This window comes from Papilio machaon, chromosome 26 (assembly GCF_912999745.1).
Source record: "Papilio machaon chromosome 26, ilPapMach1.1, whole genome shotgun sequence".
NCBI classification, from domain to species: Eukaryota; Metazoa; Arthropoda; class Insecta; order Lepidoptera; family Papilionidae; genus Papilio; species Papilio machaon.
The window spans coordinates 5,325,377-5,338,335 of NC_060011.1; the positions used below are offsets into that span (position 1 = coordinate 5,325,377).

The window sequence follows — 12,959 nt, forward strand, 5'->3', positions numbered from 1 at the left end:
TCGATGTTATTTTTTACTTAATCTACATTAAGGGGAGATTAGCAGTGACTTAATGACTCTAGGTGCGAATGAAAAAATTATAATTTGAAGGATAAATTGTTAAGCTATTTACTTAACTGTCAGCTACATCAGAATTTAGACCGACAGTGCAACAAGCTTATCTGCGTCGGTAAGAGGCGCTGCTATCGCTTTTAGTTTTGTCACATAAGTAAAATCTAGGTACATAGCCATTCATATATAGGAAATTACATAAAAGATAAGATGACACAGCTACAACACGACAAGGACCTTGCGACAACACCGGCCTCGGGGTTGAGTGGCCAGTGCACATCACGCAACCTTTTTTGCACATATGTTTTTTGTTTTTACTTCTTTGTCGGTATTATTCATTTTTTATTAATAAAAAGTCTTGTCATTGTAAGTTTTTCATCATCAAAAAGAGATTTTTTTAATTTTTTTGCTGTCGAAGAAATCACCTCATCACCATGTAACACTATCTTTGACAAAGTAGCGCTGGTGAACTAACATAATATAGTTTGTTTACGCCTACTCTCTCTCTCTTTATTTTCACATGTGTATAAAAAATAAATAAAAAAAAAAAAAATAAAAAATAAATAAAATAAAGGTTGGGCATATCGATAAAAAAAACTCGTAAAAATCGAATCGGAAATCGATATATTCGATAGCAGTGACCAGGGCAGCATACGTGACAGGAGGTCGGCTGTCGTATCACGTATCGGCGTTCGCCATTGTTGTACCGCACAACACGAATATAAAATGGCGTTTGCGTTTGTTATTTTTCACACGAAACTCTGTAGAGTATTGTGGAAGATATTCGCTAAAAATCGGTCCCTTTATATTCTTGTGAATCAAACGAGTGTCGCTTTGGGACAAGGGCTTTGTACAGAGGTTTTTAAACGTAGAGAAAATCAAATTTTTTGACTATTAGATGATTTTTTTAACTAATATAATCCTTAACTATTCTTATTAAATGAGGTATTCATATCACAACCTATAATTATACTAGCAGTTGCCGGCGTCTTCGTCCGCGTGGAATTAAAAAAAAACTAGGAATTAATCTACATTAATTCCTAGTTTTTTTTAATTCCAAGGCTAGGCTAGGCTACCCTACATAGGCTTTATTAATTCCTAGATTTTTTACAAGGGGTACAAGCTACACAATTCTTGTAGTTCAAGTGTAGCTTCCCAACAGTGAAATTGTTTTTTAAATCGGTTCAGTAGTTTCGGAGCCTATTTAATATAAATAAAAAAAACAATCAAATCTTTCCTATTTATAATATTAGTATATTGATTAAGTAAATTGTGTAATTTCAAATCACAAACAAAAAATTAAAACAAGCACGCATTTTAAAATCCTTATATCAACTAACTCTGTTAAAAAGTGGCCATATACATCTAGACATTAATTATCAAAATAACCACAGATTTTCGGATACAAATATCAGATATTAAGGCAGTAGTCCAGTGGTTAAATTAATATTAACCAAAGCGCACGGACTGTGCCTCAGAGCCTCAGCGCCTCGGCGGCTCAGCGCCTCAGTGCTTCACAAACTGAGCGAGGCTCGAAGTCTCTTTAATAAACATGAGGCGCGGCGCAGCTAATAATAAATGAGCCGGCGCAGCGGCCCGCTAGCGGCTACCTAGGGTTGTCAATTATTTGCTATTAAAATAATGATTTATTATTATTATTAATTTTAATAGAAAAAAAATAAGTAGTCAAGTTTAACTTAACTACGTGTTGTACATTAAAAACTCTTAAAAACTACTATCTCGAAACATTTTTTCCTTATCCTCCTTATCTGCGTTCTAAAGATTTGCAATCGAGCGATAGCAATTGAAAAATTAAGATTTAATTTTTAGATAGATCGAATAATTTTTATACATGTTTCATATAAAATAATTAAAAGAATTATTAGGTCGTTTTCAATGATTTAACAGAGAGAGATAGAGACACATTATAAAGTAAATAACAAAGGCTACACTTTTTTACACTTAAGCATACGGTGTCCGTAGCGACGGTCGACCGTATGTCAGCTAAGAGACGGATAATAACCGCGAAATAATCCTAAACCCATTCACACTGAAGAACCGATGGATTCGAAACTAGTCGCTGGCACCAACAGATTAATACGTGACTGTGTTTTCATTTAGTATATTATTCAAATGAAAGTTGAAAGAATTCAATAAAAATAGATATATATCCCTATTCTGATGAAAATTAAAATTTAATTTCGGTGGGATCCTTGACGTAATCTAGAACCAGCTAAAAATGCGAGCATCGCAATTACCTGCCTCTATCACTTATAGATCTCACAAGAGATGTAACTCTGTTCGTTGGATGGATTGAGTTATGTTGTTGCGACCTGTTCAGGCGTTGCAAGGGACATATTTTGTAAAATATTACTTATTTCTATATTTCGTATCTGTATTTACAACTTTACAAGGCCAGTCATACACGGTCTGCAGTAGTCGCCGCTCATGTGTTTCCCCGAAGGATCGGAGACTACCTAATTTAGAGGTGACTAGGCTATAGTCAACCACGCTGTCCCAGTTGTGAGGTTGTATGATGTTTTCCTTTATAGTAAAAACGTCTTATATATGTATGTATGAAATTAGAAACTCGAATAACATATTGGTACATTACGGGGATCGAAGCTGGACGTGAATTCGGTCCAGTCCAAGCGCTACTGCGCCATCGATGCTCTTCAGCAATTTACAGTCCCCACTAGAACATACTGTCATATTCGAGCCGTTTAAAATTGTTGATAAAAATTACTACAAGCATTCCTTCATCAGTCTTTGTGCTATAACTGTAAGAAACCATAAGATAAGATTCATTGTAATAAGACCCTTTGTAGAGAACATTACACCAAAATTGCTGAAAAAAAAGTATTGCAATAGACAATATCGATCGAGAATTAAGAGCTAAGATTTATAATAGTAAGGGCGTTCTTTAGACTATATTTTTCTTACTAAAGCTACGCTAAGGGACGTCCTTAATAACCATTAACTGACTGAAAATGGAGCTCACCTTTAGCGGCGGCGTAGGAATATAGAGAGGAGGATCATTTTGAGAACCGCTGTATATCTCCAAGCCGTCCGGCGTCCTCGCACAACCTTCAGCATCAGCCACGCTGTACCGGCAGACAATGCCGTCCGCCGGCTTTGCCTCGTACCCCGGAGGTTTACCAACATAGAAACCCTTCGCCTTCACCCAGAAACGGAATTTTGAACTGTCAGAACTGTTACATTCCTCCCCACGAAGAGTACGCAAGATTCTTGCATACTTTTTCAACGTTATTGTCTTAGTTTTAGCCAAATCTCCGTATGTTTGTATCACCCATGGCTGGTATGTGGAGAATAAATCCAATTTAGGGTCCCCTGTTTGTATTTTAGGACGTTTGTTGTTGTTCTGTTCGTTTTTCTTGTCTTTAGAACTGCTCGGTGTCGATTTCCTTTTTGATGGTTTCCGTGGTGTTTTCTCAGGTATCGCCTCTTGGGTTAGTTTTTTACGTAGACCTCGGTCGCTTATCATGGCTGCAGCCATATTAAGTTTATCACAAGAATTAGTTACAACCACATTTCGTGATAACAGAAACGATAGGTTTTTAAACTGTTTACACTGGTACACTTTAAATCCATGTGTAGTCCTGTAATACACAAATAAAATAGAACATTGCCTGCGGATACTTTTTAGGGAGAAGTTAAGTTCGGATTCAGAAGTTCGTACGTAGATAATGGCGTAAAAGTTTTTGGTAACTTTTGACTGGTAAGTTCTCGTCGACCGAGACGACTACAGAGAAAAGTTTTTTGGGCTTAAGAACGATAGGACTAATAACTCATAAGACATTATTGTATTAAAACATTTTACAAAGAAAAAAAAAATTTGTTAAAGTTACAGTTATTTATATAATATTTTTTTATAGTTCTATTAATTGCATAAATTAAAAATAGTTATAAAAACTTTTAAAAGTTTTTATATTTAAAATAAGCCATAAGTATGTTGTACAAAATTTAAAAGAAATGTTTTGTAAATAAAAAGTACCGGGTAGCAAGTTTGCGAACGAAATGTGAACGTCGCGTAGTTGACGCGCAGCACCACGGGGCACGAGCGGTCGCGTACGGCGCGCGGTAAACACTGTCGGGCTGCCGCGCTTCGGCTCTATCGCTGGCTCATTCGTCCGCTCCGTCTGGCTCATTGGCTCGCGTTGGCTCATTCGGCACGTGCGGCCCGACGCGGGGACGCTAATTGCCCGCAAAACAATCGCCGTCGCCGCGGCCCGTGGGGCGATACCGGCCCGCTCTGGCCCGTACGTCCTTCGACGTAATGCACCTATTGTTATCAAATTCCTATGCGGTTGCTACTCTCGCGCTTGTTACTCTACACGACTTGAAATCATACACTCTGGCATGTGAAATACCTGTATTCTTTGACTATCATTATCTTTTGTAATTTAGATAGTTGGAAATATTTTCTTTGTCGTTTGTTTATACTAAAATGACTGACCGTCAATTTATTTTATATGGCAGTTGTTTGTACTGTTTGACATGGTACTATTACAATTTTCAATACAGGGGTCATAATTCATAGAGTAATGTTTTACACAAAAATCCAAATATGTACATCATAGTGTACTCAAGCAGAAGGTACCTAAATGAGATGTTTAAAAAATTAACTACTTATGGAATAAGTTGTCATAATAATTTTAGACTTCACTTCAGATCTTACTTAATAACAACAAGAAACTTTATCAGATGCTATTAGCGTCATCTTTAGATTATTATAAAATGTACAATCGAACTCGTACAAAATTCGCTCTATAAGACTACTCGTATAGCTAAAAAAAAGAGCTAACTTCTTTCTTAACTTATGTACACTGGCCACTGTAAAAAAATAAGTTAAATACTCGTATATATCGAACCTGACCGACAGATTATTTGATATTTTCACTAATAGCCACAGAGCAGTCCTAGTTCCGACTTTGCGCGTATTACAATACAAGTATACGTACGCCAACACACAATACTTTTTACAACGCCAACGCCGTGCCGTGCATGTATTTGTACTGTCAACAAAATTAAATTTAAGCAAAATTAGACTTAACGAACTTTCAATAAAGTATAGATTATATTGTACATTGAATCCATTCCATGTTAAACTTTGGTACAGCGTTTACATAGTGACCGTTTTAAAAGAGACTTTATTAGTTTCAGTTAAAGTTCAAATTCGGTTATAAAATCACAATGTTAGTGCGTTATAAACTTGGAGACATGACGCGCGCACGCGCATCATAATGGTGCGCGTTGGGCGGACGCTTGCGCGAAGTGTGCGCATGTTACTAGGCGCACATAACGCTAATGGAGGCCGTGAAGTGCTGACATGGAATGTATGGCATAAGAGAGTCGGTCTGGTTTGTTGTGCTTTCTCTACGGGAACTAAAATTAAGGTGCAAATTTAAAACATTATTCTCAAGTATTTCTTCTTTTCATATTTAATTCATTTTTGATAATGATATCTTAAAAATACTTTAATTTCTAAATACATTCTCTTTTTAATCCCACTGTCATTTATTTTAGTTCATTTTATTTAAGTAATCAAAATTAAACAAAAGACCACCACCGAGCCAACTTACATGATTTGACAATCGAAACAACGCAAACGTTACGTTACGTCATTATTTCATCGATATACCAGGGCTGTATGAATGGTAGGCAGTAACTTTAATTACTTTGTAAGAAACATTTTTTGTGATAAGGAGACTACGTCAACAGATGGCGTTCTATTTTATTGATAAATAGTTCAATAATTTTATACATTTTTAATCAAATAATAAGTTACAAACTTATAGTTTGTATTTTTTTCTAGTGTAATTAGTGTTTTAATTATTAAAAAAAAATCGTAATTGGGTTATAAAGTTAAAATTTTAAAGAATTATTCAATTAAGTTTTTCGGAGAAAGTTCACTACATCAATTATATAAAGCAATTTAATATAAAATTCAATCATTAAAGTTTCCATGCAGTTCTGAAAAAAATGTCAAATGGTAGGGTAAAGGACTCTTGAAACAACCATGGTCGGATTTAACAATTTCTGGAATGTACTAGGATGTCAGCAATACAACAAAAATATGTAACATTTGATTTTCTAGTTACTAGAGTAACAGAAATCATTAGATAAATAGTAAGTCCGCTTTATTCATTGCATAAGGATGTAAACAGTTACAAAGAACATGCAAATAATGTTATGTAAAAAATATATCTGCGATTTCTTGTGCCTTACGATGATGAATTCAAATTTTAATCTATCTACGTTGTTAAATCGTCCTTAGCAAAATTATCTCTATATATTGGAACGAAGTTCCTTATCTCGCGTTATGAAAGGGGGCTAGACGGAAAAAATTCTTACGAAAAGTTGTCACGACACTTTTAACGTCTACTTCACCATGGCAACGACGTGACAATATATAACGAAAATTCATAGAAATAAAATGTACTTCTTGTAAAGACTTAAGTTTTTTATTCATAGAATAAACATTGGTTCCTTCACTAATTAATAGAAAGGAACTTCGTTCCATCCGGGTGTCCCAACACACCTCTCAAGTTTTTTTTTTAAATTAGTATAACATCAGGGCATTAACAGCTGTTTATCATTATTAAATAATAATAATTTACACTAAGCACGTATAAACGATTTTCAAAACAATTAGAAAGCTTAAATTAAGATTGATAGTGTTAGAACGATTGGAAGTCTCTAGAAGTTACATTCCACATCTGTCGGATGATCGATTATTCCAATTATGCGGACCATCTGCAGAGGTCAGACATTTAATGAACTCTATTTAAGTTCTGTTCTTTGCTAGAGAGTTATTTTTTTGTAGACATGCCCAGAAGCTTTCATTGTAGATTGAACATTGTAGTTGTACAAGTCTATATTGTTTTTGCTTTAAATCTATAACTCAAATCGTTAACGCCAGCAGTTATTTATAACCAGTTTCACTGAGGTGTTAATGGCCATCACTATTTGGGTCATATTTACGTCCGCCCGATGACACCACTCTCCCCCTCGCCCCATTTGCCCCGCGACGCCATTGAAATCTCCATATGAAGATTCTCGCCAATGTATGTACAGTCAGCAGCATATTCATAATGTGACAAAGAATAGTAAAAACAAATGGAGTAACTATCAAAGAAACTCAAAACTCAAAAATGCCTAGTTTTCTTATTGTACTTATTAGCGTAGTATCGCACTTATTGCGAGGTCTCCAAAGTCGCTTTTCCAATGAAGGGGAATTTAAACTATTTCAAATCGACAAAAAAATCTGATTCACCTTATGACGTTGAGTGTACAATATCTTATCGCATGAGCATGACGCGTCGCCGCATACCGCCTACTACACTTCACTGCTGCTTTTCTGGTACACGGTTACATTTATGTAAGTGTCAAAGTCAAGGGACATGTTGAAATTTTTTTTATGTGTTTTACGAAGGTTGTATGTAACATTAGTAAAGTAAAAAAAATATTGGTTAGTGAAATGTGCCAAGATTGTGTAAAAGAGCATAAATAACTTGAATATTCATTATTATGTTCGCTGTATTTCGTCATAAGATAAAAGTCGGCGTGATTATTAGCGAATAATTAAAATAATTTCAGATCAAATCTCGTCGAACGAGTTAACTACAAGCGGATGTAAAAGCGAACATTTGTCAAATAATTCAAAGAATTGAAATGATAAGACGAATTTTAAGTTAAATATTTTAAGGTTAATTCCTAGAGCATCTCGTATGCTTTTTTATTTCAATGTTAGATTTTTTGGTTAAGCACATGCATATTTTTCGATTTGTAATTTTATTAGAACTACTTAGGTTCGTAATTCTTACTTTTTAGCATACTATTTTTGTACATGTTTTCTTCTTCATCTAAGTAGATTTTTCAAAACCAACCACACAACCACCACATTTCCATTGTGAAGTTCTAATTTTCCCAGTCAACTTTTTGAAAGTTTTCTACTATTACGCAATGTGTCAGCAAATTTCTTTAGTAAAGTTCCGAATGCGGAAAATTTTAAATTGGATGTAAGATGCAGCTATGCTGAGTCAAACCCATATTTTTGACCCAAAGACAAAATGTCAAGAGAAATATTTTGAATTAACTGAGAATCTTTGACCACAATAAAGTGCTACGAGATTTTTTCCATACAAATCAAATTTACGAATATATTCTACGTAAAAATTACGCAAAACATATACAAGTACAGACTATGAAACATTGTTGTCTTGTTTTTCTTCAAAGATAATGAGAGGGATGACGATATGTTTATAAACAAGTGTTTCGTAAGTGGAAACCCGACGGCAGTTAATGATAAAATTGCATTAAATTAAAAAAAAACCGTGTAGTGTAAACAAACGATCTCGCGGCATGTGTACCAGGGCGGCAGCGGCGGCGAGCGATGTGCGGCAGACGCCAAGTAAATTAGGCGCGCGTCGACTGCCGGCTGGCCCCCGCCCCGCCGCCTCGCCGCCTCACTCCGCGCACGCCAACACCACTCAGCTATATTGTTATCGGCCCGCCTCGCTCCAGACCTAGGGTTGAAAATATCACAGTTTTTAATATTTTTTTTTTTTTCATTTAAATCTTCAAATGTCAATATTAACAATAATTAAGAATTCATTTTATAGTTTGTCGTATGATACATTTTATATTTTAATAAAAAATAAAAATCTTTATGTATAAAAAGGACACGTCTTTTAATTTATTTTTTTAGGGTCAAATAGTTTTAATTGTAATCGTTATTTTTTATCTTTCTTCTGCAGTATACTGTGGTAAAATAAAATATTTTTTAACATGTTTTTTTCATTTTTAATTTTAAATCGTTATATATATGTGTAATGTTCTCAGTTAATTTACAACACAACGTTAACAGCTTCAAATCTAAAAAAATAATAATGAGTGAAACACAAAAATAAACTTGAAGGCAGTGTCAGCCCTGAGCAACACAGAGGCGCGGCGGCCGGCGCGGAACAAAGCGCTGAGCGCCGCCGCTCACTACGACTATACACCGCGTAATATATCTTGATACTATGAATATTTTCGATGCAAAAAGACTCATTCCACACAGAGTTTTCAAAAATTATTGTTGACAACTTCTACTTGACAATTCTAGAACAAATCTCTATTGTTTGTTCCAAATAAAAAAGGTCATCAAAATAAATTACAGCTACTATTCACATGATCGTTTAATTGATTATTCGCTTACGACTAAAATACATATTTATTTATCACAAAAAAGATTTAATAGTTTTATTTAAAATAATAATATAAAGTATCAAGATGTGTCGTACGGGTAAGGTACATTAGGCAATGATTCAGCGAGGTGCGGCGCGGCCCGAGTCGCGTGTGGAGCCTGCACTACAGCTACAGCTCTACCGCACTACCGCTACCGCACATATCAGACTTCGGCACTACCGCAGTGCTGGCTATGCCGTGCTATCCGTATCGAAACCAAACTTATGTATTACTAACTGTTGTTCGCGACTTTGTCCGCGTGGAACAAAAACAGTTGTCTAACTATGTTCCTAATTTCATCTAGATCCGTTGAACGGTATTGGAGTTACTATTGTTACGTAAGGAACGGGATAGAATTAAAAAAAACAATTTGCGATGACGTCGCAACACTATTAAAAAGTTATTAAATTTATCGCAAAGCGAATTTACCTCAAAATTTGTACAACGCCGACTAATAAAGTAAAGAAATAAAATGTTATCTTGATTACCTTTAAAATTAAAGTAAGAGAAAATTATCTCTATAATATTAGGTCCTTACATATGAAATTGGCGTTTTTCGTACTGGCCACTTTAATCACGAATTTCTCCTCTTTGGTAAGGAATTCCAAATTCAAATTTGTACAGCTATAGACTCATGTATTTGTGGTTCGATGACCGTCATTCGTTTGTTTTTTTTCTTCTGTTTTTTCTGTTTGCGTCACTCATTTTACAAAATGGAAAACTTAAAATATCGCATTATTTACGAGTACGAGTTCCGCCGTGGCACTAGTGCTGCGGAAACGACTCGAAGGGTGAATGATGTGTATGGCGGTCGTGTTGCAAAAGAAAACACAGTTCGTTTTTGGTTCCAACGTTTTCGTTCTGGAAATTTTGATCTGCAGAACAAGCCCCGTGGACGGCCTGAGACTCAAGTTGATAATGAAGAGTTGAAGGCTATTGTGGAAGCGGATCCGTCGCAAACCACGTCCGAGTTAGCTGCAGGCTGCGATGTTAGTGATAAAACTGTTTTAATTCACTTGAAGCAAATTGGGAAGATTAAAAAGCTTGAAAGGTGGGTACCTCACGAATTGACTGAAGCAAACCGGCAAACGCGCGTCGACTGTTGCGTTACATTACTAAACCGGCACAATAATGAAGGTATTTTAAACCGAATCATTACCTGTGATGAAAAATGGGTTCTTTACGATAATCGGAAGCGCTCAGCGCAATGGTTGGATCCTGGCCAGCCAGCCAAATCCTGCCCCAAGCGAAAATTAACCCCAAAAAAGTTACTTGTAAGCTTTTGGTGGACTAGTGCCGGTATTGTTCATTACAGATTTCTCAAATCTGGCCAGACTATTACGGCTGATGTCTATTGTCAGCAATTGCAAACCATGATGGAAAAGCTAGCGGCTAAACAACCTAGGCTGGTCAATCGCTCCACGCCACTGCTGCTTCACGACAACGCTAGACCACACACTGCGCAACAGACGGCTACTAAATTAGAAGAGCTTCAATTGGAAAGTCTAAGACATCCTCCGTACTCCCCGGACCTTGCTCCAACAGATTACCATTTTTTTCGAAATTTGGATAACTTCTTGCAAGGGAAAAAATTCAACTCCGATGGGGCAGTCCAAATCGCCTTCAAAGATTTTATTGATTCCCGTCTGACTGGTTTTTTTAGTAAAGGGATCAATGAACTACCTATGAGATGGCAAAAGTGCATAGAAAATAATGATTCATACTTTGATTAATTAAATATATTATATTAAAAAATATTCGACTTTTTGTTCCTCCCATACAAAACGCCAATTTCATATGTAAGGACCTAAAATATAAAATTCTCGTGTCACAGTTTTCGTTTCCGTACTCCTCCGAAACGGCTTGACCGATTCTCATGAAATTTTGTGAGCATATTCAGTAGGTCTGAGAATCGGCCAACATCTATTTTTCATAACCCCCCCCCATTTTTTAACTGCGCGCGGACGGAGTCGCGGGCGACAGCTAGTAGTTGAATATAAATTAACAATTTATAAAATTCTTTTCCGATATCTTAACGCCATCTATTATACAAGTGTTTAAATAAAACTTGGACGTGTTAAATTTATTCAAAGTATCACCATGTTTTTGCCAAATTCTTACCTTACACTTAAATTTAAATTATAAAAAGAAAGGAATTCCTTAGTTCGATAATAGTGAAAAGGATATTTTAATTTTATAAGAAAGTAATCATAATTGTTTATGTTTCATTCAAAATAAAAACACGTGAGACTCCTAAGTAACGCACATACATATATATAGATGGCGCTTTCAGATATTCCGTACTTTATAACTAAGGGAATGGGAGTCTCACGAGCATTTGTGAAGCGATTTACGAGACTGAAAACACAATAATAAATATAAAAAAACAATAAAATACTCAAGAGATTAATTTAAATTACATTTACTCTGACAACGATCTCAAACTGACCTAAAACATGTGGGTATCTAATCTGGAAATTCTCAATAGGTTTAAAGTTTTTAATTAATAAACAAATTCAATACAAATCGTCTCATTAACTTTACCTAGAAAATAGTTGGGATGCCTGTAACATCAACAGTGCCAGCTTTTTGTTTTCCATTTTCAGTGTTTGTGAACGAGAGATGTAGATGTCGCTGTACAATTCTTTTTTTATATAAAACGCGGTGTTGAAAATCTTTCACTGGGAATGACCAGGGCGGGCCGCGGTTTAGAAATCATACTTACCTGGCGTAGGGGCTACCGTGATCACGAAGGCGGTTCCCCCAGGGCGAGGCCCCTCCATTGCACTGCGGTTGGGTTGACCCCTGCGATTATCCCTAATGCGGATAACTCGGACGCGTAATTTTTGGTAGTGGGGACTGCGTACGCGCCGTCCCCCCATTATTAAATCCAGGTTTAATCCATTGTTCAGGTCTATGCGACTAGGCATAGATGTCCTGTGGCTAATTCTTTGCTATGGCAATATGGAAAGTTAACACAAGTCAAAGTTATAAAAACTAGATAAAATTTCTCTTCCTTAATACTATTTTTAGGGGTGATGCAATAATAACACTATATTTACTGTATGTAATTTATTAATATTAAATTTTTCATACACTAATATAATTAAAATTGAAACATAAAAATATGCAACACACCGATATGTAATTAGGACCAACATACAAGTTATACTAATTTTTTACAAACATATTTCATACACGCACATGTGATAAAGAAATAATTTTTAAATAAATCTTAGTTTTTATGCAATAAAATACAAACATGTTCTTTTATAGAAGGAAAAATATAAGTACATGTAGGGTTGCCAGGTCGCCAAACCTAGCCGGACAGACCAGCCAGTTTGGCCGGACATTTGGGTAGAAAGGTCACTTTATATTATTTAGAATTTTGACTCAGTATTAATAGGTACTCTCGTTTTGGAAATGTAAAAAGCCTAACAAAAGCCGGGCAACCGTTTACTTTGCCGGACACGCAATCAAAAAGCCTACCTATGTCCGGCTTTAACAGGACGCTTAGCAACGCTAAATACATGTAATAATTTTTAATTTTTTAAATATCCACTTGTTATTTGCTTTAGATTCATTGCATAATGAATTTATTATTATATGGATTCATATTTATTAAAAGTATTAAGTTTGTTTATACATTTTAGGTC

At 35.6% G+C, this 12,959-nt stretch overlaps 1 protein-coding gene and 1 non-coding gene across 5 annotated transcripts in view; one reads left to right on the forward strand and one right to left on the reverse strand.

Moving 5' to 3' along the window:
* The window catches only part of LOC106721221 (nucleolar protein 4), a 126,449-nt gene extending 122,299 nt beyond the window's left edge, over window positions 1–4,150 (reverse strand). For all 4 annotated transcript variants that reach the window (XM_045684421.1, XM_045684422.1, XM_045684420.1 and 1 more), the window contains exons 1-2: window positions 4,067–4,150; window positions 3,053–3,671 (exon numbers count right to left, since the gene is read on the reverse strand). In XM_045684421.1, the coding sequence (XP_045540377.1) occupies window positions 3,053–3,568 (516 nt within the window). In that variant the 5' untranslated portion in view covers window positions 3,569–3,671; window positions 4,067–4,150. The remainder of the gene's footprint in view (window positions 1–3,052; window positions 3,672–4,066) is intronic.
* A 7,870-nt stretch (window positions 4,151–12,020) lies between these two features.
* On the forward strand, window positions 12,021–12,182 carry LOC123722524. The gene has a single exon (XR_006756505.1). It is a non-coding gene; the product is annotated as a U1 spliceosomal RNA (small nuclear RNA).
* The last annotated feature ends 777 nt before the right edge of the window (window positions 12,183–12,959 follow it).